Source organism: Hemiscyllium ocellatum, chromosome 2, assembly GCF_020745735.1.
Source record: "Hemiscyllium ocellatum isolate sHemOce1 chromosome 2, sHemOce1.pat.X.cur, whole genome shotgun sequence".
NCBI classification, from domain to species: domain Eukaryota; kingdom Metazoa; phylum Chordata; class Chondrichthyes; order Orectolobiformes; family Hemiscylliidae; genus Hemiscyllium; species Hemiscyllium ocellatum.
This window is the reverse complement of record NC_083402.1, coordinates 56025674-56053462: the sequence shown is the minus strand read 5'-3', so window position 1 is coordinate 56053462 and position 27789 is coordinate 56025674. Positions and strand designations below refer to the sequence as shown.

Genomic DNA, 27789 nt, shown 5'->3' with positions numbered 1-27789 from the left:
ATTCCAACAGTGGCCAAACCAATGTTCTGTACAGCTGCAGGATGACCTCCCAACTCCTGTTCGTCAATACTCTGACCAATAAAGGAAAGCATACCAAACACCTTCTTCACCATCCTATCTACGTGTGATTCCACTTTCAAGGAGCAATGAACCTACACTCCAAGGTCTCTTTGTTCAGCATCACTCCCTGGGACCTTAACATTAAGTATATAAGTCCTGCTGAGATTTGCTTTCCCAAAATGCAGCACCTTGCATTTATCTGAATTAAACTCCATTTGCCACTTCTCAGCCCATTGGCCCATCTGGTTCAGATCCTGTTGTAATCTGAGGTAACCCTCTTCACTGTCCACTACACCACCAATTTTGGTGTCATCTGCAAACTTACTAACTGTACCTCTTATGCTCGCATCCAAGTCATCTATGTAAATGACAAAAAGTAGAGGACCCAGCACCGATCCTTGTGGCACTCCACTGGTCACAGGCCTCCACAACTCTTCACCACCACCCTCTGTCTTCTACCTTTGAGCCAGTTCTGTATCCAAATGGCTGGTTCTCCCTGTATTCCGTGAGATCTAACTTGTTAACCAGTCTCCCATGGGGAACCTTGTCAAACGTCTTGCTGATGTCCATGTAGTCATCTACTGCTCTGCCCTCATCAATCTTCTTTGTTACTTCTTCAAAAAACTCAATCAAGTTTGTGAGACATGATTTCCCATGCAGAAAGCCATGTTGACTATCCCTAATCAGTTCTTGCCTTTCCAAATACATGTACATCCTGACCGTCAGGATTCCTTCCAACACTGAGGTCAGGCTCACCGGTCTATAGTTCCCTGGCTTGTCTTTATCACGCTTCTTAAACAGTGTCACCATGTTAGCCAACCTCCAGTCTTCCGGCACCTCACCTGTGACTATCGATGATACAAATATCTCAGCAAGAGGCCCAGCAATCACTTTTCTAGATTCCCACAGAATTCTCGGGTAAACCTGATCAGCTCCTGGAGATTTATCCACCTTTAACCATTTCAAGACATCCAGCACTTCTTCCTCTGTAATCTGGACATTTTGCAAGATGTCACCACCTATTTCCCTACAGTCTATATCTTCCATAACCTTTTCCACAGTAAATACTGATGCAAAATATTCATGTAATATATCCCCCATTTCTGAAGGCTTCCCATTTTCCAGCCGCCCCTTTACCTGCGAACATCTGCCTCCAATCGGCTTTCGAAGGTTCTTGCCAAATACCGTTAAAATTGGCCTTTCTCCAATTTAGAACTTCAACTTTAGATCTGGTCTATCCTTTTCCATCATTACTTTAAAACGAATAGAATTATGGTCGCTGACCCCAAAGTGCTTCCACACTGGCATCTCAGTCACCTGCCCTGCCTTATTCCCAAGAGTAGGTCAAGTTTTGTACCTTCTCTAGTAGATACATCCACATACTGAATTTGAAAATTGTCTTGTATGCACTTAAGAAATTCCTCTCCTCTAAACCTTTAACACTATGGCAGTCCCAGTCGATGTTTGGAAAGTTAAAATCCCCTCCCATAAGTACCCTTTTATTCTTACAGATAATGGAGATCTTGCAAGTTTGTTTCTCAATTTCCCTCTGACCATTGGGGAGGGTCTATAATACAATCCCAAAAAGGTGATCATCCCTTTCTTATTTCTCAGTTCCACCCAAATAACTTCCCTGGATGTATTTCCGGGAATATCCTCCCTCAGCACAGCTATCATGCTCTCCCTTATCAAAAATGCCAGTCCCCCTCCTCCTGAGTTCATCTGCCTTCCATCGAAATAAATGCAGTTTAATTTATTAGTCCTACTTTGTCCCTGCCTGCCCTGACTGTTTGACTTGCTTTTGTTCTCAACGGTACTAGTCTCATATTGATCTCTTTCCTCACTATCTCCCTGGGTCCCACCCCTCCCACCTTACTAGTTTAAATCCTCCCAAGCAGTTCTAGCAAATTTCTCTGCCAGTATATTAGTCCTCTTCCAATTTAGGTGCAATCTGTCCTTCTTGTACAGGTCACTTCTACCCCAAAAGAGATTCCAATGATCCAAAAATGTGAATCCTTCTCTCATACACCAGCTCCTCAGCCATGTATTCATCTACTCTATCCTCCTATTTCTGCCCTCACTAGCTCGTAGCAATGGGAGTAATCCAGATATTACTACCCTTGAGGACCTCCTTTTTAAATTTCTGCCTAACTCTCTGTAATCTCTCTTCAAAATCTCGACCTTTTCCCTTCCTATATCGCTGGTTCCAATGTGGACAATGACCTTTTGGTGGTCCCTCTCCCCCATGAGAACATTCTGCATCCTCTTTGAGACATCCTTGATCCTGGCACCAGGAAACAACACACCATTCTGCTTTTTCTCTGCTGGCCACAGAAACGTCTGTCTGTACCTTGGACTGCAGAATCCCCTGACACAATTGATCTCTTGGAAGCTGATGTACCTCTCGTTGCATTAGAGCTAGTCTCAATACCAGAAACTTGGCTGTTTGTTCTATGTTCCCCTGAGAATCCATCACCCTCTCCATTTTCCAAAACAACATACCTGTTTGAAATGGGTATATCCACAAAAGACTCCTGCCCTCGGTGCCTACCTCTCTTACCTTTCTTGGAGTTAACCCATCTATGTGACTGTATCTGAGACTTTCCCCCCTTCCTATAACTGTCATCCATCATACACTGTTGCTGTTGCAAATTCCTCATCGCTTCTATCTGTGTCTCCAACCCATCCACTCGATCTGATACAATTCGCATCCAACAGCACTTATGGCAGATATAATCCGCGATAACCCTTAAACTCTCTTTAAACTCCCACATCTGACAAGAAGTACATATCACTGCAAAGGCCATTTTTGCTCCTTCACAGTCTACAGACCCAGAAAATAACACCGTCCTATTCCTCTACAAAATACTGCACCAGATTAAATTAATTACTGTGTCTTATATTTTAAGTTTAATCAAGAGACTTATCTCCAAAAACATATAATCAAGAAAGCACCCACTGTAGTCACTGATACAGCATTTCTCTTGGACAGACTTAAAAGAACAATTAACTTATCTGATTCTGTGTTGTGAATTCGCCCAAACCGATTCCTCCAAGATTAGATTAGATTAGACTTAGATTAGACTTACAGTGTGGAAACAGGCCCTTCGGCCCAACAAGTCCACACCGACCCGCCGAAGCGAAACCCACCCATACCCCTACATTACCCCTTACCTAACACTACGGGCAATTTAGCATGGCCAATTCACCTGACCCGCACATCTTTGGACTGTGGGAGGAAACCGGAGCACCCGGAGGAAACCCACGCAGACACGGGGAGAACGTGCAAACTCCACACAGTCAGTCGCCTGAGTCGGGAATTGAACCCGGGTCTTCAGGCGCTGTGAGGCAGCAGTGCTAACCACTGTGCCACCGTGCCGCCCACAATTAGTTGTGAAATTCACTGTTTGTTAATTTTCCCAGATGCACTCCGATGTCCAGCGACATATGAATTCAAAAACAGCAAAGGCAGTTACTGTGCAGGTTTTCTCTCTCTCTCTCTCTCTCTCTCTCTCCTGCACTGTCCTCACCATGTGCTTCCTTTGTCTGTTCTTCTCCCTTTTAAAACTGCTGTTGTTTTGACTTTTTTTTCCAAAGTTCCAAAACAATGCAGCAGCATATAAAACAGTAATTGACTTGAAGGGACCAATTGCGCGTGGCCACATGTCTGACAGTAAAACTATTTGGGAGTCAGGAAGTGGCCAAGATAAAGCAATTATTGAGTAGTTCAGACTGAAGATGGTGGCAAAGTCTTGTCTTTCATGCTTATACTGAGTTCCACCTTTGTGAAGGGAATGTCCATGAGCTTCCTTCTCCTGTTATTTTTTAGTTTGATATTCCTGTTGCAAGTCTGGGTGTGGCAGGATTGCAGAGTGATGTTCTTACCCGTTGGCAGTGTAATTAGTTCCAGCCATTACAGGCTACTTTGGTGTCGAGCATACATTTATGTCCTGTGTCTTAACTTCACCAAGATGTTGTCTATGACATGCTCTACACTCATCATTGAACCAGGATGTGGTTTAATGGTAATGGTAGAGGGAAGTATATTTGGGCCCTGAGATTACAGATTGTGATGAAATCTAATTCAGCTGTTGATGATGTCCGACCCTGTCTTCATGGATGCTGAGTTCCCTGGAGCAGCAGGAGGCTGGAAGAACACAGCAAGCCAGGCAGCATCCGGAAATGAAGAAGTCGACGTTTCGGGTATAACCCTCTTCAGGGCTGGGGGTGGGTGTGGGAGGAGCTGCAGATAAAGGGGGAGCTGGGGGCAGGGTGGTGAAGTGGGCATAGGTGAAGACAGGTAGTGGGTACGATCTGGTTGGTCAATGGGAGATATGAATCTGGTTTGTGGCAGGGAGCAGTGGAAGGGATGAGGAGGGGTTGGGAATGGAGTTGGAGGTGTGAAGGGAGACTATTTGAAATTGGCGAACTCAATGTTGAATCCTCCAGCTGTACAGCACAACCACAAAGAATTTACAATACTATGTCCGCATTATTTGTGTGCCTCTTTCCTATCCTCAGTCTATCAGCTGCTGGACCCTCTTTCATGATTTTGTTTATTATAAACTCAACTGTTCCAATGCTTTCCTAGTTGCCCTCTCACCTTCCACCCTCTGTATGTTAATATGTATCAAGCCCTATTCACCTATCACTCCTGTGTTGATGCAGCCTTCAAATCTGGCTTTGTCTTGATTTAAAAATTCTCAACCTTCTGTTCAACTTCCTTTATAAACTCACACTACTCTATTTTTGTAACCCCTTTCAGATATGCAACCCTCTGAAGTGCCTGCGGTCTACTAATTTCAGGCTCTTGTTGTCTCCAATTCCCGTTGCCCTTCCATTGATAGTCCTCCTTTGACAGGCCGGAGCCTAAGCCATAGAATTCCCTTGTTAACTGTTGCCAACTCTCCATGTCTCTCTTCTTCCTCCTTAAGTCATTTATTAAAGCCTACCTCAATACATATTCAAACAGCTCTTTATTTGACTTGTGTCAGACTTTATCTGATAACACTCCTTTGATGCACTTTGGAATATTTCATTATATATTAAATTGGTGTTACATTATTGTCATTTGTTTTACTTTTGACACACCGAGTAAGTTTATCATTCACTGTATTTACTTGGCAGAATGGGTCACTGAGTTGTGAAAGCCCAGTCAATTTTTATTTCTTTGGAAATTTATCCAACTGGATCGACAATGTGAGGGAGTCTTTTTTTAAAGGTCATAAAACTTCTGACACGCTTGTGGTTTTGAATTTGTCACCATGATTGTAAAAGGGAACATTCCACTGAGGAATTGTCTGCAAATGATATACACACAGTATATTCTGTTTAATGAAGCATCCACATTAGCTTCATTTGTGTTGTGTTGTGTTGTGACTGAGCCCCTTGACTTGTTGAGTATTTGCATTGTTTCTTGCTTTGACTTCATATTTGTGTCACAACAATTGGGGCAAATGAAATGAATTAGCTTAGTTTAATTTAGTAGCACCTGACTGCTGACACTAATGCCCTTTAAATGTTAGTGTCATTGTTTCTTCATCAGGGAGAAAGATTGCTGTAATATTTTCTGTGTATTGTGAAAGCCATTTCTATCCTGTCAAAAGCTGCAGCACACTGATGGAATAACACATAAATAACTCAGTTCTAACATGTCATTAATATTTACTTGGCAAAATTAGGTAAGGTTTCACATTAATCAATCAGCCCTTGGAGAAATAATGGAATTATGTCCATAATGTATTTTGAACTGTGAGGGGCTCAAGATGTGAATTCCACACTGTTAGAAGAAAAGCTGTGATTTGAATTTTTTTTAGTAAAAGGCCTTTATTATCTGAATTGTAGCTGACTCCTTTCTAAATGAGATACTGCTTGTGTATGAAAATTACTGGCTAGTGAGTCCATATCTTAACTACTATCTTAGGTTAATTACCATAACTAAGCAATATTTTCCACAGCAATTTTCTTCTTTCACCATCATCCCCCTATTCTGCCCATCAGGCAGAAGATACAGAAGCCTGAATACATGCACCAGATTCAACAACAGCTCCTTCTTCATCGCCATTAAACTGATGAAAGGACAGATGCTGATCTTGTTAATGTTGATATTGCCTCGCGCATGCCCTGTGCAATGTAACTTACATGCCTCTAAGTCTTTTTGATTTGTACATTTTTGCTTGCTATGATCTGCCCGTACTGCTCTTAAAGAAAGTTTTTCACTGTGCTTCGGTACACGTGACAATAAATAAACAAATAAATAAATCAAGAAAGGGTTAGAAGAGATTTACCAGGGTGTTGCCAGAAAGGTTTGTGTTATAAAGGATGGATAGGTTGGAACTTTTGTACTAGAGCATTGGAGATTGAGAAGTAACTTTATAGAGGTTTATAAAATTAGAAGGGGTATAGGTAGGGCTAATAGTAGGGATCTATTCCCTCGGATGGGGATTTCAATACTGGGGGCATATTTTTAAGGTGAGAGGAGAGATTTAAAAAAGACATGAGGGGCACGTGTTTTACAAAGAGGGTAGTTCGCATGTATAATAAACTTCCTGAGGAAGTGGTTGATGCGGCACAACTACAACATTTAAACAACATTTAGATAAGTGCTTGAATAGGAAAGGTTTGAAGGCATATGGGCCCAGTGCAGGCAGGTGGGACTAGTTTAGTTTAGGACTATGTATGGTATGGACTGTTTGGACTGAAGGGTCTGATTCTATGCTGTATGAGTCTGCATACAAATGGCATGTAAAAGTAGTGGAAATAGGAATGCTGGTCATGATAAAATTCCAGATCCAGTCTTACACCAAGTTGAAGTCATATTAGATCTAAAGCTCGTTGAGGAGTCTGAAAATTGAGTGTGCGTGTGATACCTGAAGTTGGTTGAATAAGCAGGAAGATCAAGATTTGTATTCAGCCACAAAGCAAGAAAACTAGCACATGGAAGATAAAAGCAGTTGGGTTGAAAATAAGACTCCAGCACCCATAGACAAAATGAAATGCAGAGTTTCACAACTCTCTCTTATCATTAATCCAGCTGCAGCAGAGTCTGTTTTCCCATGGGGGAAAAAAATAAAAGATTAAAAAATAAAAAATAACCCTAAGTCACATTCTCCAATGCAAATCTCATGTGAAACTGACTAGGTTTTCCATTAGCCGTATTCCTCTGGTAGAGGACGTTAGTGTTAGAGCCAAATATGATGATACAATATACTACTTTCAATTGATTATGAGGGTTGGGTTCAATGAGTCTGATTTTGGGAAGGTGTTGGGAGAACACAAAATGGTCTATAGTCTATAGTCAGTGCCACAGTCAAGATAAAGAAGAATGGACAGTTTACATTGTTTCAGGGCCACACCAGTGCCTTGTGCACATTTAGGAACAGTAAATGAAGAGATGAACAGGTGAGAATGGGGTTGATTAAGAATATGGCTGCATTCAGATTTGTGATTAGAAACAAACAGTTATCAAGGTGATGGAAAATGATACTTAACTGCAGTCTGCCAGTGAAGATGCTTTCTAATTTAACAAATGGAAAGGTGTTCAGTAGAATAGATTTGTCAAATGCATATTTCCAATTAGAATTAACTGGCAATGACAAAGAACCCCTTATCATTCATACACAAAGGGTTTTTAAGTTTAGTATCTCTTAATTCCTACTTAAGATGTATTTATTATCAATGTATATCAGACATTTGTTTAACACTGCTTGGATCCTTTAAACATTGGCATCTTCCACTTAGAATTTAGCAGGTAAAATTAAAATTAACTGTTTCATTACTCTCATTTACGCATTTCTTTCTCACTATTTCCTCTTGATTTATCTTTTTTAACCACCTCCTTTCCCCTTTGCCACAAGTTTCCACTCTCACCAAATTCCCATTGACATATTCTTTAATAAGTCACTCCATTTGACATATTCACCTAAGTTTGACTAAACCCTGTGCTTAAAATTCTAAACTTTATTAGCTGGATGACTTATCTAAAGAGAGAGCACAATGTTCGTAATATTTTACTCTACTCCCTAAAAACAAAAGCTTAGCAACAGGAGGTAAGAAAGGCAGATGTTCATGGATTAACACTCCTGAGGACTGGCCTGGGGAAATAAAATTCCAGCATACGTATCAGTAGCTACATTTTGTTGCTTTTTCCCATTAAAACACCCCAAAAAATCTCAGAAGAGCTGCATTATTACTCTGTTGACTTTAGGACATTTGAGGAAAATTCACTCTAATTTTGTGCATGACAACAGTGATTAAATCGAATTTAATAGAGCATGAGTTACCAAAAGCAAATTAAATACACAAATATTTGCCACCTTTATACTGTATTTCTGTTATTTATTTTTACATAAATGTAAACCTATTTATTTTAATTTATTGTATAAAACAATGCATGCAAAATTTTAATACCTTTTACAGTCTAAATTTTAATACTTGCATCAGATATGTAGAGTTCTATAAAACTGCTCTAGAAATTGAGACGGTCATTCTGGGGTGGTAGGGTTCCCTGGTGTGTTAGGCAAGGTGTTCCTGGAATGAATGTGGAACTTACCAGGAATAGAGGCAGACTGCACGGAAGTACCTTGGTGTGCTGGCACTGTGTTGAAGTAATTACAAAAGTTTTGTTTTAAAAAGAAGCCCTCAACATTCACCTCTCACATCCTTTCATCCTACACTTCATATTGGATGTTAGACTCCTACTTCACTGAAAGTACAGGTAAGTGAGGCAGCTCTTATTAGTAACTTCGAAGAGCCAAGAACGTGCAATTTAGATCCTGCTCCCATTTCTAACCCATGCAGGAATGGCAGAAGCTGGGTTCACTGGTAAGCCTTTGGAATTTGGAGAAAGCTTCTGCTATTGTATTTGTGTAGGCTGAGACCCTTTGTGTGAAAATTTAGGGCTTGCTGTTTGTCATTCATTGTTGCTACAAATGTGTTGCTGGTCTCCAGCATCTGCAGACCTCATTTTTTATTCATTGTTGCTAATCCACATTGTTACTTTAGCAGCCAAATTTCAGCAACCACTTTACATAATGAGGGATGTTCTTGGAACAAGGTGCACATTTTCAATTTACAATAAATGTTATTCAACACTTACCTCATGTGTAGTACTATTTAACTAGCACTCTTAAATGCAATTTTTGCTGTGACATTTTTTTTCCCTTACCAAACTCTAAAGTAAATAAAATGTTCAGTGTACATTTTCTCTTTGCATAAGTGAGCTTCATGATTTTCCCCACATAGTATCAGGTTATCATTAAAAAAGAGCATAGAGCAACTGTGAGATGAAACTGACAAGAGTACTTGTTGTCCAAAAGAGTCAAACCCTGAAAATCGACTTTCCAAATATGTACATAACGCTGATGAACAGACAGCAACAAATATTATTTTCCTGGATACTGAAAGGATGCTTCTTTTTAAATTGTTTTTATTCACTCATGGAATGTGGCTGTCAGTAGCTGGGGCAACATTTATTGACCATCTCTTGTTGCCCTATTGAATGGTGTTGATAAGCTGTCTTCACAAACTGCTGCAATCCATTTATTGTAGGTAGACCCACACTGCTGTGAGGGAGGAAGTTCCAGGATTTTGACCCTGACACAGTGAAAGAAGAGCAAGATAATTCCAAGTCAGGATGGTGAGAAGCTTAAAAGGGAAATTGTAGGTGGTGGTGTTCACATGTATCTGTTGCCCTTGTCCTTCTAGATGGTAGTAGTTTGGAAGGTGCTGTCGTCAGAGCCTCAAGGCATATCAAAAGTGTATATTGCAAATGATACACACTGCTGCTATTGTGCATGGGTGATGCAAGGACTGAATTTGGATGTGGGCTGCTTTATCCTGGGATGATATCAAGCGTCTTAGTGTTGTTGGATCTGCAGTCATTCAGGCAAGTGCGGAGTATTCCATTCCACTCCTGATTTTAGTCTTAGAACATTAGACAGACTGGAACTAGCAGATACAATTTAATAATAAGGGATCTCCCATTGAAAAGTGAGATGAAGAATTTTTCCCTCAAGTGGCCTTGAGTCTTGGGAACTCTACTCCCCAGAGTGGATCTGGGTCATTGAATATTTTAAAGGCACAGGTAGATTGGTTCTTCATTGACAAGGGAGTCACAAGTTATTGGGGCGAGGTGGGAATGTGTAACTAAGGTCACAGTCTGATACGTTGCAATGAGATACTGAATAACAAAGAGGGACAAACAGCCTATTCCTTCTGCTAATTCAGTTTATATGTTTGTTCTTTAATTTTGAGTGCAATGTAGTAATAGTAATGACAGGTGGATGCAAAGCCTTACACTGAGGATTGTCTTCTACTTCCGTATTAAAAAAGCCAGCATATTTGTTTTAAATGTCTTACAAGATCCATTTACAGTGCTTAAGATTCTCTTCATATGTTGAATCATCATTTCAGATGCACCATTGCATCAGAGCACCAAGCAGAGACTATTGGTTTTCTGTGTGGGAGGGCAGTCTGGACAGAAAGCACTACTGAATTACTCACGCTCACCTCTGCATACTCAGCTTTAGTTCTGCACTACAGTGGAAAGGTGCATACGGTGGGGTCACTGATAAAAAAAATGTGAAAGGATGAATGCACAAAAATATCTCTGACTTCAAAGTAAAGTGTTTTCTGTCAAGGTCTCAATAGTAGGCTTTTAATTGACTCCTTTCACATTTTCTTTGCACAGGGGAATCAACTACTTAGATCAAGTAATATAGATCTCCCTTCAGCAGACACAGGAATGTACCAGCTGAATATTCTGCTGAAGAGCGGTCACAATCTAGCAATACGTGATCGTGGAGGTAAGAAATATTAATATAAGCTACTAGTTGCACTAAAATATTAATCTACTGCAGAATGTAAAGCTAATACAACATTTGATTAAAATTCTGCTGTGACTACCAGCAAACATTTAATGATGTGCAATAGCCACAATTCAACATAAGTGATGTTTCTGAGAGAGTTCAAAATTGACATAATATTATTTTTAGGTTCGTGACTGATACTGTTGGTGTAAAGTCTCATATTTCTGTATGTTGAAGTCTTTGTGTAAATCCTATTGTTTGCAATATTAATTGTCAACATTACATTTAGAACTGCAGCGTTTATTCATGATAAGATTTTTTTAATAAAATACAAGTTTGTTTATTCAAAAAGAACTTGGGGGAATCATTTTTGATTTATAAAAGATTTTTGCTGGAATGTTTAAAAAAATAGTTTCAAAGAATGCTCAAAAGGAAGTAAATTCTTCCAGATTTATCTTTGAGAAAAAAATTGAATTGCAGCTACAATTGAATGTATCAATATTCTTGAATACAACAACTAAACAAAGAAGGTTAGATTGCTTGCTTCACTATCTGTACATTAAATATTACTCAAGTGCAGTACAGAATGAGGAATCTGTGAAGGAGGGTATCAGGGTGTTAATACATCTCATTCTGCCAAGGCATTGCTTAAAACCTAACTATCCTGTATTTATTTCACTGTTGCAGGATCAATATCCCATGTAGGTTTTAAGTTATCTTTTTGGAAATTATGCTCAGACTTTTGAATGTCGTGCAATTCTCTGCTTATTAACGTGACTCTCTTGAGTAACCCTAGACATCAAGCAAAGCAGTTATCGGTTTGATGACGGAAGAATAAAAAGGCTGTGTATTCTGAATATCAGAATTCCTCTTGGATTTCAATAAGTTACTAATCCCCTCCATCTAAAACTTATAAAAGTCTAATCACATTACCTCAAACCTAGTATTGTGCTATTGAGTTGATGCCATATTATCTAATTCCACTTCTTTAAAAATATCTGCCAAAGGTTTCAACCTGATTGCACTCACTACTTGCAGTGACCATTAAAATATGACTCAGAAGATTATCATGACAGTGTCAATAAAGATAATATTTAGAACTTTTTCCTATTTGAGGATTATTTAAATAACTTTGACTTTACTCTTCTATGATCTCATTTCTGTTTATGAAAGCCATGATGTAGAGGACCTGTTTTCGACTGGAGTGGACAAAGTTAAAAATCACACAACCCCAGGTTGTAGTCCAATAGGTTTATTTGGAAGCACTAGCTTTTGGAGCACTGCTTCTTCATCAGGTGGTTGTGGAGCAGGACCATAAATTCTGAATGATAAAGGAGCAGTACTCTGAAAGCTAGTGCTTCCAAATGAACCTGATGGACTATAACCTGATGCTGTGTGATTTTTAACTTTGTTTATGGAAGGTAGGTTAACCTTATGGAATAACAATAGCCACATCTTTATTTAATGTTAGAATTTTACATTTAGTCCTAAATATGTTTCAAACTGCACCATCTGGTTCCTTGTAGCACAGTTATTCAACCCTGCCATCAATCTAGAACACCAACTGATTTCATCCAGTTACTGATGTCAAAACAAAGTGTCTTTTTTTCATAATGAGTGGAATTTTATTGTTCCCTGGGAGTAGGATGGCAAACATGTGCCAAGATGGTGCACATCACTTACGATCTAGAGTTGTTATTCTATCAGCAGTGAGGGAAGACATTGGCTGCCTCATCCACTTTTAATTCAGTTGAGGCTTTTAAGTCACCAATCTCTTCCCACCACCACTGGTATTTTACAAACAGCAGTCTCGTTGCCAGATGAGAGTGTGGTCCTTCCTTTTCAGGCACACTGCACCCAAAGGTGCCCTTCATATGGTGTTGCCACACTCCGGTGGACTTTATCCCCAAATCTTTCAATCTCAGCCTCCCATCCCCCTTTCCTGAGGCAGCTAGCCTAGGTAATGTAGAAGCATTAGACTGGCTGTGTGGACCCAAAAGTTGTTAAATCACGAGGACCATATGAGACATAACCAAGGATACTAAGAGAAGTGAGCATGGAAATTGCAGAGACACTGAGCATGATTTCCCAATCTTTCTTGAATTTGAAGTTGTTGCCAGAGGACTGGTGAATTGCAATGTTATGCCCTTTCTCACTAAATGTTGTGAAGGGAAGCCTAGCAATCACAGGCCATTCAGTTTAGCGTTAATAAATAAATTATGTTGGGATAAAATTAATCATTACTTGGCAAATGTGGGTAATTAAGGAAAGTAAGCAGAATTTCTAAGGGAAAATTGTGTTCCTGTTACTTGTATGTGTTTTTTCATGAAATAACAGAGAGGATTGATAAAGGCAATATTGTCCATATGGTCTCCATATATTTCCAATATTCACTTGTTAAAGTGTCATAATTGACTTGTGAGTAACATTGGGAGTTACAGAATAAAAGGAACAGTTGTGTCGCCATAGTCTTACCAGACCATAGGGATTACTCACTCATTAGAGAGAGAAGTGATTGCTGGTGAGTTAACTTGAGGGCCACCAAACCTCAGGCAAGGGAAGAGGCTGAGAAGTCCTTCGTGATAACCTCAAACCGGTGATGGGAATTGAACCCACGCTGTTGTCATCACTCTGCTCTGAAAGGCAACCAAGCAAAACCGATCTCGAAAAGGAACAGTAGTAGCACAACTATAAAATTGGCTGAGGAAGCAAATAGTAATATTGAATGAATTCTTTTCAGATTGAAGAAATGTTCACAGTTGACTTCATTGGAAGTTAGTGTTAGACCCCTTCTCTTCCTTAAATATATTAATGATATGGAGGTGCCGGTTTTTGACAGGTGTGGACAAAGTCAAAAATCACATGGTATCGAGCTATAGTCCAACAGGTTTCAAATTAACCAGTTAATTATAACCTGGTATCATGTGACGTTAACTGAATATATGATAATGACTTTTGTATATAGGGCATAATTTCAAACTGTGCAAATGGTAAAATAAAAAGCAAGCATGTTAACAATGAATAGGACAGTATAGAAATTCAAAAGGACAGAGATAGGCTGATGGCATGGGAGGGCAAATAGCAGATGGAGCTTAATGCAGAGATTTGTGAAGTGATTCATTTCAGTAAGAAAAGCTCAGAGAGGGAGACAATATTAAATAAATTCAATACACATAACTCAACAATGTACAGCAGAGACTTAATTTAAGTTGTGAAATGCAACAAAGTACTGAATGTTTAACACCAATATTCCATTAACCTTATATAAATAGAAGCTCACCATCAGCCTTCCCATGAATTTCAAATAAATTGCTGCATTATACATTTAAAGCAAACTAAACATATTATAGAGGGTTTGCTTATGACTGGCAATGTTTGGACCCTTTTAATAATGATACTTTAGTTATTCACCTATATTGCCACACAACCACTGAAGTCCAAAAAGGAACTATTAAAACTGTGGAGTCTTATTCCTGAAAATAGTAGTATATTGTTCTTAGAGGATTTTAAAATTTTGATATTTTTTCAACTTGCCTTCCTGTGACTTTGTCTTCTCTCTCTTCATATCATTTTTCTTCCCCTCCATTTAATTTTCTTTCTGCACCTAATGTAATTGGATTTCACTGTTCCCTTTTTCATCTTTGCCTCCCCTTATATCTCAGAGGTAAGGAGGTACACACTGCTGATATTATATTTGGTGCCCTCTTGCCCATTAGTTGCTTGTACACAGCAATGTTTTTCTTCTTTCATGGGATCTGCTTGGAATGAAATGAGTGGCTTTGTGTGCTATTCAGAGGGCAGTTAAGAGTCAAGCACATTATAATACTGGAGTCACATGTCGGTATAACTAGGTAAAAACAGCAGATATCCTTCCTTTAAGGGCATAAGTGAGCCAAATGCGTTTTATTCTGGCAACCAATGATAGTTATCATTACTCAGATCAATTGTAATAACGAAATTTAAATTCCAACATGGCAGGATTTGTACTCATACAGTCTGAGTCTTAGGTTAGGTCTCCAGAATACTGATCTAGTGACATTACCACGACTCCATCACCTTCCCTAATTTGTGGCACAAAGATGATTAGAGCTGAAGGGTGAGGAAAAAGATTCTAACAAAAAGAACTGAATTCTGGGCCAATGAGGCAGATAATTTGTTTTTCAGTTGTCGTGTCTAATTGTCATCCTCATATGTGATATATTGTATATAAGTCTTTTATTACATTTTAAGCACCTAGTTAAGTCAGGGGTGTATGTTTTAAAAAAACAAATGATACATCTGTTTAATGTCTTTGCCTAGTTAAAGTGAAGACAAGGATGAAAACCAGGCTTCAAATTTGAACTGTTTGGCATTGGGTAAAAATTCCAATATTGAAATTGTCATTAATATAAACCAATTTCAATATTGAGTACCTCAGTTAATTTGAAGTGAAAAATGAGTTAATTAATCATCCTTGATATATTTGGCTCATTAATTATCTCAGTTAACTTATTTTGAGTTTTTTTAGGGTAATGTTATTTCAATAGATATTAATTTTGTTGTCAGGTCTCTAAGTAATAGTGTTATCAATTACTCTGTTTGTAGACAGTGAAATCTGCTTTATAACATAATTTGCATATTGATCAACTCTTAAAAATAGGAACAGTTTGTTACACTGCCCACTTTTACATTCATCAATCATGATGCCAATGTTATCAAAGTAAAAAATTGTTTGAACTCTTTTTCACATATCTCCACCAAATCATATCATATTTCTTTATTTGCTGAATTTAATCATTCTAGTTAGGTTTTACAATACCATAAATACTTATTACATAGGGGTAATTCACATTGATGATAAGGAGAATTATTCCATTAGACCAAGATGATGATGTTGAAAATATCAGAGGAAGAAACAGGAGAAAAATATCATTGTTTATTTTTGCCATGAATGAATTAACATACTTCTTGCTAAATTCTTAAAATAATGAACGTAGCAATGTTTAATAATACTGTTATTGCCCTGGAGCACTTTCTTTACATGGTCCAATCTCTCTTCCTTGAGGATCATAAAACTGTGCTATGTCATTCCTCCCAAGCGGTTTTCACCTTTGCAGTAAAGGTTAATATCTATCCATTGTTTGTGTTTTGAAAATATTCTATCTGCCTCTTTTAGGAGTTGACATGGATTGTGGAGTGGATGGGGATAGTGGGGTGAAACGCGTGAGAGGAAGTGTTTAATCATGGATGCAGCTGCCATAGTCAGTTTGGGGCAGGCTTGCCAAACCATCATCTAGTCTTCCTCCATGCCAATTACAGATGTTCTTATTTTGGAACTTCCCTTCATTCTTTCTTTCAAACCCAAGTTAGTTCTCTCAATAGTTTGAAGTACTGTAAGACCTGGGTTGTTGAATTTCAAGTCAAATATACAATGGAAGTGAAAATGTATGTATTAATTCCATCCCAACATGGTAATGAGCAAAATGTCAAACTAGGATAAACACTAATCTACTATTGTTACCGTTAATAATTTATACTGTCATGATGACAACTTCAATGTTTCGGATAAAAGAATACTTTGTGTAACTGACTGTTAAAACTCTGTTCCATAGCTAATGATTGGCATATCTACTCCATGAGACTTGGTAAAGTCTAAGATTCTGTCATGAGAGAGAAGTATAATTGACAGAGGACATGTATAGGTTTAAACTATTTTCTCAGATAGATGGCATAATTAACAGGAAATACTATAAACTTCAGCTATTTTAAATCCAGTACAGTAAATTAATAACTAATTTTGTAGTTTATAAGCACATACATGTTTACTACGGAAATATGAAGTTGATCATAATAAAATGCTGAATGCATAATTTCTTGCAGCCAAATCATACTGATTGTTACTGAGAAATGATATCATATTCTCAACTTTATAGATTAGCAATAAGCACTAAACCAAATAATTTGCATTGGGCTATTTAGGATAAGGTTAAGTTTGGAAGATCATGTGCCTTACTAAAATAATTATACTGTGCTAATTACTTTTTGCCAAATCACTGATGTCCTCATGCATCTATGACTTGAATGTTTTTTTCCCTGTAAATTCATACTCTATTTTGCCTCTTCTAACATTTAATGACTAGTTCATTTTTCAGAAAATCTTCAGATAAACCTCTGTTATGATCTCAGCTGATGTTAGACTGAAATCTGACTTGACAGATCTATTTTTTAAAGTATCACTAAAACGTAAGCACGCAGATCTGGTTTGAAAAACAAAATAGAAATTTGTCAACCAATAAAAGAAAAAGATAGAATATAATATGAGAAAATGTGAGGGCATGCATTTTGGCAGGAAAAGTAGTAAAGCTGAATATTTTTTTAAGTGAGGAAGGTTAGAGGGAAAGTAAATGGAATTGAATATAAAAATATGAATGTCTTAATAAAACTATACAAGGTGCTGGTCAGATCACAGCTGGAATACTGTGGACAGCTTTATCTAAGATTTACTGACTTTGGAGGCAGAGTAGAGAAGGCTCATGAAGTTGATCCTGGGTGTGTAGGGATTTTCTTATGAGGAAAAGTTGACTAGGTTGGGGTGGTACCCATTGGAGGTCAGAAGAATGAGAGGGGACCATTTTGAAATATGTAAGATTCTCAGGGTAGGAGTGTAGAGATTGTTTCATGTTGTGAGAGAGCCTAAGTCTGGAGGAAATAAGGAGTCACCCAATTAAGGACAGCCAAAAGAAGAACATTTTTCTGTCAGAAGGTGGTGAATCTGCATAAGGCTGTCGAGCCTGGGTTATTATGATTGATATAGCAGACTCAATGGGCTAAATTGCCAACTTCTGCTCCTACATCTTATGGTCAGATGGTAAAAGAAATGAAGATAAAATAGAACAGACCAAGTTATTTACATATAAAAGAATCTGAAAGATTTTGAAACACGCAACAGGACAAGATTCTATCTTTTCCAACACCATCACTTTACTGTGCTCAACTACCAGAGAAAGAGTGTGTTCCTTTCTCGATCACATCTGTAATTATATTATATATAACTATTTTTTCCAATTCAATCTTGAGAATTTAATACATTTCTTTTCCTTAATTATTTTCATAACAGTGCTTAAACTTTCTAGCTTTAAATAACCTCCTTCCAATTTTCAGCAAACACCTTTGGCTAGTATTTCAAACTAAACACTGAGATAATCTATTTCCTAACTGTTGGGAACTAACTCCTTTCTCTAGCAGAGCTATTTATGCGTCCAGCCCCAGCTGCATCTTCTGTAAAATGATCCCAAAAGCTTCTTATTCCATGGGTTTTTCTTACCAAAAATCAATTGTTGATTCTTCAGAGCAAAAAGGAAGCTAATGTCCTTCAATGTTTACTGTTTGCAATTGTAAAACTCTCTCAAAACAAAATCACATTATCACTTTAGGATGGTGCCAGTCACCCGCTCTTTGACATATAGAAGTTTAAAATCATGACTCCAGAAAGATTGGCAAGTTAATTCTAAAAAAACCCCACAGACACATAGAACAACTTCAAGGAAAATGTACTCGAAGCTTCTTGGAGCATTCTTTGCATGCAACTTATTTTCTGTTTCTATAAATGTTTAAAAAAATCTGGTTATAAGACAAGTGTCACTTCCTTGTCCTTCAACACCAAATAACACCACACTGGAAGTGGTTAGCAAATTCTGCTGCCTTCAGTCCATAGTGGCAGATGATCTTTATCATGATGCAGAAAACAATGCTTGCATTGGGATGGTAAAAATAACTTTTGGCTGACAAATGAAACATTCGTGCAAAACCATTAAAATGACTTTTAGGACCAGGCTGTCAGTTTCTGAGGCCTTTGTTCTCAACATCCTGTTGAAATATTTCAAGATGGCAGTGAGGTTGGCAGTGATTGGTTCCTGAGCGTGGTATGCAGCAGCTCATGGCTCATGCGACAAGTTCTGCCTCATTCACATGGCTTCATCATTGTCTTTCCAGTTCGGTAACTTGTTATTTTATGTCTTGGCTGCTCTTGGGCCTCCTCCTCATATACTCCTGTGAGACGCTGGGGTCACACTTACCTCCATACCTGCTCCATCTCAGGTGGTGGCATCAGAAGATGAGCCAGGACCCCATTGGTTGACTGGGTGCCAGGGCCCATCAGTCAATGTCCAGCATCAGAAGAGCTGTGAGACCCAGGCAACTCTAACTCAGAGAGGGCAGCGACTAGAGGAGCAGATAGGGAGAAGTTAACAGAAAGGGAAAGATGAACTTTTGAAGTTGTTTCAGTTTTTGTCATATCAATTTAATATTAATTTAATCAGTACTTTACCATTTATGCAATTTAAGCAATACTTTATTCTCTAGTCCAAGATGATGTCAGAACATGGCAATGTTATCCACATTTCACTGTATCAATGTACAAGTGACAATCTTAAATAAATCTAAAACTAAGTCACATGTCACTAGTTCAAAATCTCAACTCGAAAATAAATTATATTAATGGGATATAAACCATACATATTTCATAACACCTTATATGCTGCAAGCATTTTGGCAAGTTGTTGAATTGAAACAACTTCAAGGAAAATATAGTTGAAGTTTCTTGTTAGCTTTATTTAACCACAGATCTTTCTAGAGTGCAACTTGTTTTCTGTTACTGTAAGGGTTAAAAAAAAACTGCTTATGGGAGAAGTGGCACTTTCTTGCCCTTGATCATGCCAAGTAGCACCACACTGGAAATGGTGAGCAAATTCTACTGCCTTGAGTCCACAGTGACAGATAGCCTGTGTCTTGATGCAGAACTTAATGCTTGCATATGGATGACACAATCACCTTTGGCTGACAAATGAAACGTTCATGGAAAGCCATTAAAACGATTCTTAGGACCAGTCTGTTAGTTTCTGAGGGCTTTGTTCTTAGCATCTTGTTATTGACAGACAATCGACAGCAATCAGGAAAGGAAGATCAGCAATTTTTATATGTACCACATTCTGGGAATCTCATGCAAGAACAAAAACACGAATGTGGCAAATTTCTCAAAGTCAAATGCCCCAACCATGATGGCATTCATTAAGCAGAGTTAATTTCACTGGCTCAGGCATATTTGTAGGATGGAAGTTGGACCTCATCTTTGGCTAAGCATTCACTATCATGACAATTGGTAGCTACGGTGGCTTGAGGACAGGCATGAATGCTGAAAACAACAATCCACATTAACAACTGATTATCACTTCATATGTAACCCTTGTAGCTGAAGCTGTTCTCACAGATTGGTCTTTTCAGTCCTCCAAAAATGTGCACTTTTTCAAGCTATGTCATATCCAGTGTATTTGACTTGCTGCATAGCCATCATCTTGTATAGATGGAAGGGTGGTGATGACAACAGAGCAATCACACAAATAATATTGAAGATATCATTAACTTGTACAAAAAAAATCACTGTTTTCTTCACAAGTTAAGAAAAGCTTTGCCATCTGCCTTTTTACTCTGTCAATGTTTCTTCAAGTGACAGGTAATAGAGGCAAATTATCATTAACAATGCAGCTGGCAGACAAACTGTTTTTGTGTGACCTGTTTATTATTTTAATTAACCACATGTTTAATTGCAATTCTAATACAATAGAGAGCTCCTGTTCCTCAACTGCTGCTTCTAATGTTGAATCTGAACAGAAATATCATCTAACAGCAAAAATAAGGTTTCTAAAATTAATTATTTCATAAGAAAATGTTAGATCACTGGCCTGTATCTGACAGAAGTGATTTACAATTGCATTAGAAGAGGCTTCATCAGATCTGTTACACTGAGATGTATTTATTAATAGCATTAATAACAGTACTTTTCACACTTCAGTGGGTAAAATGCTAATAAGATGTAGTTAAATGTAAAAGAGAGATTACTCAATCACTAGTAATCAACTTTCAAAATCTAACACAAATTTTCCACAGTATGTTTCTTTATTCCCAGAGGCAGTGACTGTTGCTATGGTATGATTCTATCCATACCAGGAGACCTCCAAGGGGCTAAATTTGACAAATAAAATGTAGGTGGTATTTGGGGTCATGTCATACAATTAACCTGTGCCTATTGTCCTTGCTGCCTGCTCATTTTAACAATTTTAGTGTTCACCTGGTGCTAACCATGCTGTTGATTAGCTGAACATGTCAGCAGCTGGTCAATACAATGAATGGCCAGTGGTGTGTAAAGCTATCTGGACTGTTCAAAGCCTGTGCATCTTGAAAGAGTGACCCCTTATCCTTAGACTGTAACCCTGGGTTTTGGACCCCACACTCCTCTGAAATTGCTGTGCTTCTTTAATGTTGACCTCTTATACTTTCTGAAATAAATTTATTTCACCATAGTGGCCTTGCCTCCAGTTGCCTCAGCCCCAAGTTCTGGAATTATACTCCTTATAGCTCTGTGTCTCTGTGCATCCTGTTGGGGTTGTGTGTTTACTCGCTGAGCTGGTAAATTTGTTCTCTGATGGTTCATCACCAAGCTAGGTAACATCATCAGGGAGCCTCCAATGAAGCGCTGGAGTCTGTCCTGCTTGCTATTTATCTGTTTTGGTCTGTTGCGGTCTGTGGGTGATATCACTTCCAGTTCTTCTGCTGACAGTCATAGAATCATAGAGATGTACAGCATGGAAATAGACTCTTCAGTCCAACCCGTCCATACCTACCAGATATCCCAACCCAATCTAGTCCCATCTGCTAGCACCCAGCCCACATCCTTCCAAACCCTTCCTATTCATATACCCATCTAGATGCCTTTTAAATGTTGCAATTGTATTAACCTCCAACACTTCCTCTGGCAGCTCATTCCATACAGGTGCCACCCTCTGCATGAAAAAGTTGCCCCTTAGGTCTCTCTTTATATCATTCCCCTCTCACACTAAACCTATGCCCTCTAGTTCTGGACTCCCCCACCCCAGGGAGATACTTTAAGCATGCCCCTCAGGTCACCCGTCAGCCTCTGACACTCCAGGGAAAACAGCCCCAGCCTGTTCAGCCTCTCCCTATAGCTCAAATCCTCCAACCCTGGCAACATCCTTGTAGATCTTTTCTGAACCCTTTCAAGTTTCACAACATCTTTCCGATAGGAAGGAGACCACAATTGCATGCAATATTCCAACAGTGGCCTAACCAATATCCTGTACAGTCGCAACATGACCTCCCAACTCCTGTACTCAATACTCTGACCAATAATAGAAAGCATACCAAACGCTTTCTTCACTATCCTGTCTCTGCGACACCACTTTCAAGGAGCTATGAACCTGCATTCCAGGTCTCTTTGTTCATCAACACTCCCTAGGACTTTACCATTAAGTGTGGAAGACCTGCTAAGATTTGCTTCCCTAAAATGCAGCACCTCATATTTATAAGCGCAGTTGGCTGATTCCTACTCAAAGACCTAAACAAGACGTCACAACAGACCCAGAGGCCCTAGTCACCCTACCATACATTAAAGACATCTTGGAGATGATGGCCAGACTACTTCGGCCCCTAGGCATCATGGGAGCTCACAAACCTACCACCGCAATGAAACAGCTCCTAATTAATTTAAAGGACCCCGTACCAACAACCAGCAGAATGAACATCATATACAAAATGCTCTGCAAGGACTGCAGCAAACATTACATTGGACAGACGGGCAGGAAACTAGCCACCAGGATACAGGGCCACCAGTTAGCCACCAAAAGACGTGACCAGTTTATCACTAGTATCCATACACATAGATGAAGAGAGACACCAGTTTAACCCAGACAATGCATCATCCTGGGACAGGCTAAACAAAGACATGCACGGGAATTCCTAGAGGCCTGGCATTCAAGCCAGAACTCCGTCAGCAAACATATCAATTTGGACCCCATCTACCAACTTCTCAGAAAATGAAACAGAAATGATATCACCCACCACAACAGACCAAGACAGATTAATAACAAGCAGGACAGAACACCAGCGCTTCATCGGAGGCTCCCTGATGATGTTACCCAGCATGGTGATGAACCATCGGAGAACAACTCTACCAGCTCAGTGAGCAAACTTACAACCTGATCCACAACCTGAGCTAAAAATCTTCTCCAAAATCTGTGCATCCTTTTGAGATACTTCTTAAAATCTTCCTGTTTGACCGAGTTTTTGGTCATCTGGTCTAATGGCCTGAATCTCCTAAACAATGGCAAAGTTGTATTCTTTTCCATTCTGCACGAAGGATCTTCCAACATGATATTACTTGTGTATTTCTTCTGACGTGGCTGTCACAGAAACATGCAGCACAGCATCCCATAGCGAACTCTGTCAGCGTAGAGCAGAGGGAAGACAGGACATGAGTGTTTTACAGTATTAGCTATATTCTGTAGTATTCTGTAAAGTAACTGTAAAAGTTTCTTCTTTGATTTTTGCTTTATAGATTGAGTGAGTGAATCGGTGGGTGAATAGGTGATTGAGTGAGTGGTCAGGTTGATAGTGTAGTCTGATCCAATTCAGGGTTTAATCATGTTAAGTTGGGGAGGACTCCATGGGTGCTTGTGTCAATGGGAGTTGTAGGTGGATCACAAGGTAGTCATATGTTAAGTCAATTGTTGGGTTGTCCAGATATTAGCCTAAATTTTAATCTGCCTAGAGTTCCGAGTAATTATTTAAGTAGCTACTGAGGGCATGTTTGAAATTTAGTACTCTAGCTCAGAAATGGAAACATTCTTTTGAGTTCCCAGGGAGCAGAGTGCATGCTCATCAGAAGTTTGACCTTCCTGGGCAACTCCTGTGCAAAGCCACAAGTCCAAACTTCCATCGAGACTCAACACACAACATCAATTGTAAACCCGGTCTCCCATGATGCTGAAACCAGAAGTTTTGAGAAATATTTGCTTACATGACTTTGTTTCACCACTTTGATTTACAATGCTCCTGTACAAAGATTTGGGATTTTATAGTGTAAAAAGTGCTATGTAAAAAGAACTTGTTTCTTGTTATCCCGTGGAGTGAATTGGAATGGCTGAAATCGACTTCTTTGATACTGAGGATCCCAGATGGTGGTCAAGGTGAATCATTCACCTGGTCATTCTGGCTGAAGGCATTTGTAAAAGCTTCAACCTTGTCTTACTGGGCAACTTACTGGGCATCTCCATCCTTTAGTACTGGACAGTTTTGGAGTCTCCTCCTTTAATTAATCACTTAATTGTGTAATACCATTCATGACTGAATATGGCAGATCTGAATTATTTTCTTTCTCTGTATTAGTTGATGCATACATGTGTTCATTAAATGCTGGAGAATTAAGTATTTTCCAGACACAAAGTAGGGCGGCATGGTGGCTCAAGGGCAGCACAGTGGCTCAGTGGTTAGCACTGCTGCCTCACAGCGCCAGGGACCCAGGTTCAATTCCTGCCTCAGGCAACTGTCTATGTGGAGTTTGCACATTCTCCCCATGTTTGCGTGGATTTGCTCCGATTTCCTCCCACAGTCCAACGATGTGCAGGTTAGGCAAGTTGGCCTTGCTAAATTGCCCATAGTGTTAGGTGTATTAGTCAGGAGTAAATATAGGGGGGTGGGTTTCTCTTTTGAGATTCATTGTAGACTTGGTGGGCTGAAGGACCTGTTTCCACACTGTTGGGAATCTAATCTAATATAATATGAAACACTGCTGAGTTTCATGTTAGATTGTTGATTGTTTTCGCCCCTCTTGTCTTCTATTATCAACTACAAGAGATTCCTTCATTGCATGGGAACAACATCACCTACAAATTCCCCATCAAGCTATGTAGAATCCTGCTTTGGCATTAGATCACCATTCTTTCACTGTTGCTGGGTCAGTATCATGAAACTCTCTTCCCAACAGCAGCATGGGTGACATGCTAAGATTTGCAGCTACCATCACCTTCTCCAGGAAGTTATGACTCAGCAATAGATGCTGACTGAGCCAGCGATACCCATACCTCATGAACGAATAAAAACATTTTTACAGGTAGGATGTGGGCATCTCTGGATAGATTATCTCTAACTGACCATAGGACAGTTAAGAGTCAACCACATTACTCTATGTCTAGACTCACATCTTGACCAGACCAGGTCAAGATGGCAGATATCCTTCCTTAAAGGACATTAGGGAACTAGTTCTGAGGAAGGGTCACTGGACCTGAAATGTTAACTCTGATTTTTCTCCACAGATGCTGCCAGAACTGCTGAGTTTTTCCAGCAATTTCAGTTTTTGTTAGTGAGCCAAATATTTTCTTTGAAACATAATTAACAGTGATTATATGGTCATCATTGCGCTTGCTTTTTATTCCAGACTTCTGTTGAATTCACATTACCCCATCTGCCATAGTGGGCTTAGAACCCATGTCCCAAGATCATTAGGGTGATAATTTGCCTTCCTAACCCAGTGACATTACCAGTTCACTGCTGCTTCCTCTTGTAGGTGAGATTGGTGGGTTTATGATGCATACAACTAGAGAGCCTAGCCAAGAAATGAAGAAAGAGAAGTTAGGAAAGGAAATGGGAGTGTCAGAGATGGACCATATGAAGGTAAAACGGGGATGGAAGATTGTTGAATGATGATACAAAATCACTGCACTGTATGAGCTGATGCTCATGGTGGTAGCTGCTGACACCATCTTCTTTAAGTACAGGACACCACAAATCTCGTGTCCTGGTGGTGGAAACCACTTTCTGGATGAACCAAGAAATCTTTTGTAGTGAATAAGATATAGTTATTGCATGATGGCCTGCAGTTATAGGGTATAATGATATGATACACATTGTTCCAGGGACATTAAAGCTGACCAGATATTAGGTTCTATTCCTTCAAGATTTTATACAGTTCTACCATAACACATCATCATTGAGGCTGGTCCTTATAGCACACCTCAGATTAACCCTTTCAGATCCATATACACATGTCCCCACTACCCCAAGATTTTCTTTCAGTATTTATTTGATATATTTATGTACATTTCCAACAACCTAATCTCAATCCACAGAATCAGAGAAGCTTCAGAGTGCAGAAAAGTGCACAGTCTTTCTGTACTGTTGTTGGAAAGGAAGCACACAATTTTACTTCCCTTTTAAAATGATTCATGCTTCTTTTCACCTCCAAATGGGAAACTCGCTGCAGCTGAAGGGAACGAGATCAGGATATATTATGGGCAACCTCCCTTTTATTGTCCATTTTGCTACATTCAACAAAGTACTAATAAATTGTAATCCCAATGTTGAAACATTGGGAAACAGAGCAGCCAATTTCACAAGCTGTGAAATAAAGGATCTGTTCTATGTGGTATAAATATTAATTAAGGGAGTAATGAAAATCACTTACTCTTCTTCAAATAATGCATTAGAATATTTTCAAAGACAGACAGGATATCATTTTAACATGCCATCTGAAAAACAGGATCTCTAACTTTTCAACACTCCTCAGTACTGTCCTGAAGTATCATCCCATACCAGATGCTTAGGTTTTCAGAGAGATTTGAGCCTTTTTGAACCTTCTGATGCAGAAAAAAACTTGATGAATATTAGGTGAAGCATTCCAAGCACCTGTAATAGGAGACTGTAATGTACTAGAAAACATCAGAGAAAAAGACAGTTGAAATGAGCGATAGAAATGGTTCTGGAATAAGCAACAAGTTACATTCTGATACCTCAAAGAACATTTCTCTAATACTTATTTATATTTTTCATGCCCTACATTTCTCAAGGTTTTTTTCTGGCAGTATATTAAGCTTCTGCCCAGGCACCATATGTTCTCTCATTGGTAAAACAATGGTAATTGTTCTTTTTCATTTGTTCAGATTCACTGGCAGTCAAGCTACCCCTTTCACCAATATTTCATTTATATGAAACTCTTTTTTAAATCACTTTATGTGAGAGAACAGTCAACATTTGTGGGCCAGCGTGGGTTTGCAGCTCTAGAGACACAATAGAACATTTAATTAAATACCAACGCTTTAAAAATGAGAATACATTATTGACAAACTAAATTATATGTATTTTAAGAATACATACTGCAATGGCATTAAATGATGGAGAAATAGGTTGAATGTTTGGTTTTCTTGAACATTAGACATAGTTTTCTTCACCAATAACATCTTGATATCCATACTGATGAAAATAACTTTTCATAAATTGTAGTAATTGGAATGAGGTTGGCCTGTTGGATCTCATTGACTATGAGATCCCTGATTGGGGCTGTTAAACTGGGCCAATAGGGAGCCCTGGCTGACAGATATAGACAGGAATCTCAGAGAGCCCCCTCAGTCTAGGGACTGGCTCTAGCTGGCTGGTCAGAATGTGTGTATTGTGCATGTGTAAAGAAAGGACGACTTGGTGATGGAATACAGGCTTCTCTGCAGTTATTTCATAAGTATTCTTATGAATCACTAAGAAATGGGCCTCAAACGGGCCTTGCTGTGCAAAATGCAATTTATATTTCAGTGGTGATCCCTCAACTGGATAACTATTAGGCTGACTACGTTATAATCTACATACGTTATAACAAATAATGATCCACCTGACCATGGAAGCGAGATTAGATTTGTGACTGAAGCACTAAGAGCTCTAGAAAACTCCTCAATAGAATATTTTACATTTTTTTAAGTCACAAAAGTAATCATTCCTGTATGAATTAATAAGAATATAATCTTGCAGGAAATGGAATGGCCTGCAGAAAACTTTGGCAAATTCAATTTTTAAAAAATCATTACTTGGTTATATATTGCTTTGTGAACAACTTCCCTTCCATCAGTTGTTAATTTATAGGTACAGCTGCTTTGATATCGATTTTAAGTTTTTAGACTGACTTTATTTGCAAGAATCAGCTTTATTCAATTGGTAGTACTCTTGCCTCTGAAAGAGGAAGTTGAAGGCTCAAATTTCACTGCAAATCTTGAACAGTTACCTTGAAAATATTCCAGTCAGTAGCAATGCCAAGGCATATGCCATTAACCAG

At 38.8% G+C, this 27789-nt stretch overlaps 1 protein-coding gene across 9 annotated transcripts in view; it reads left to right on the top strand.

The window, feature by feature from the left end:
* Positions 1-27789, top strand: part of LOC132823183 (multiple C2 and transmembrane domain-containing protein 1-like) — a 646464-nt gene that overhangs the window by 231969 nt on the left and 386706 nt on the right. For all 9 annotated transcript variants that reach the window (XR_009645516.1, XM_060836773.1, XM_060836799.1 and 6 more), the window contains one exon: positions 10751-10865. Coding sequence is in view for 8 of the 9 variants with exons in the window: in XM_060836773.1 (XP_060692756.1) it covers positions 10751-10865 (115 nt within the window). In the remaining variant the exon portion in view is untranslated. The remainder of the gene's footprint in view (positions 1-10750; positions 10866-27789) is intronic.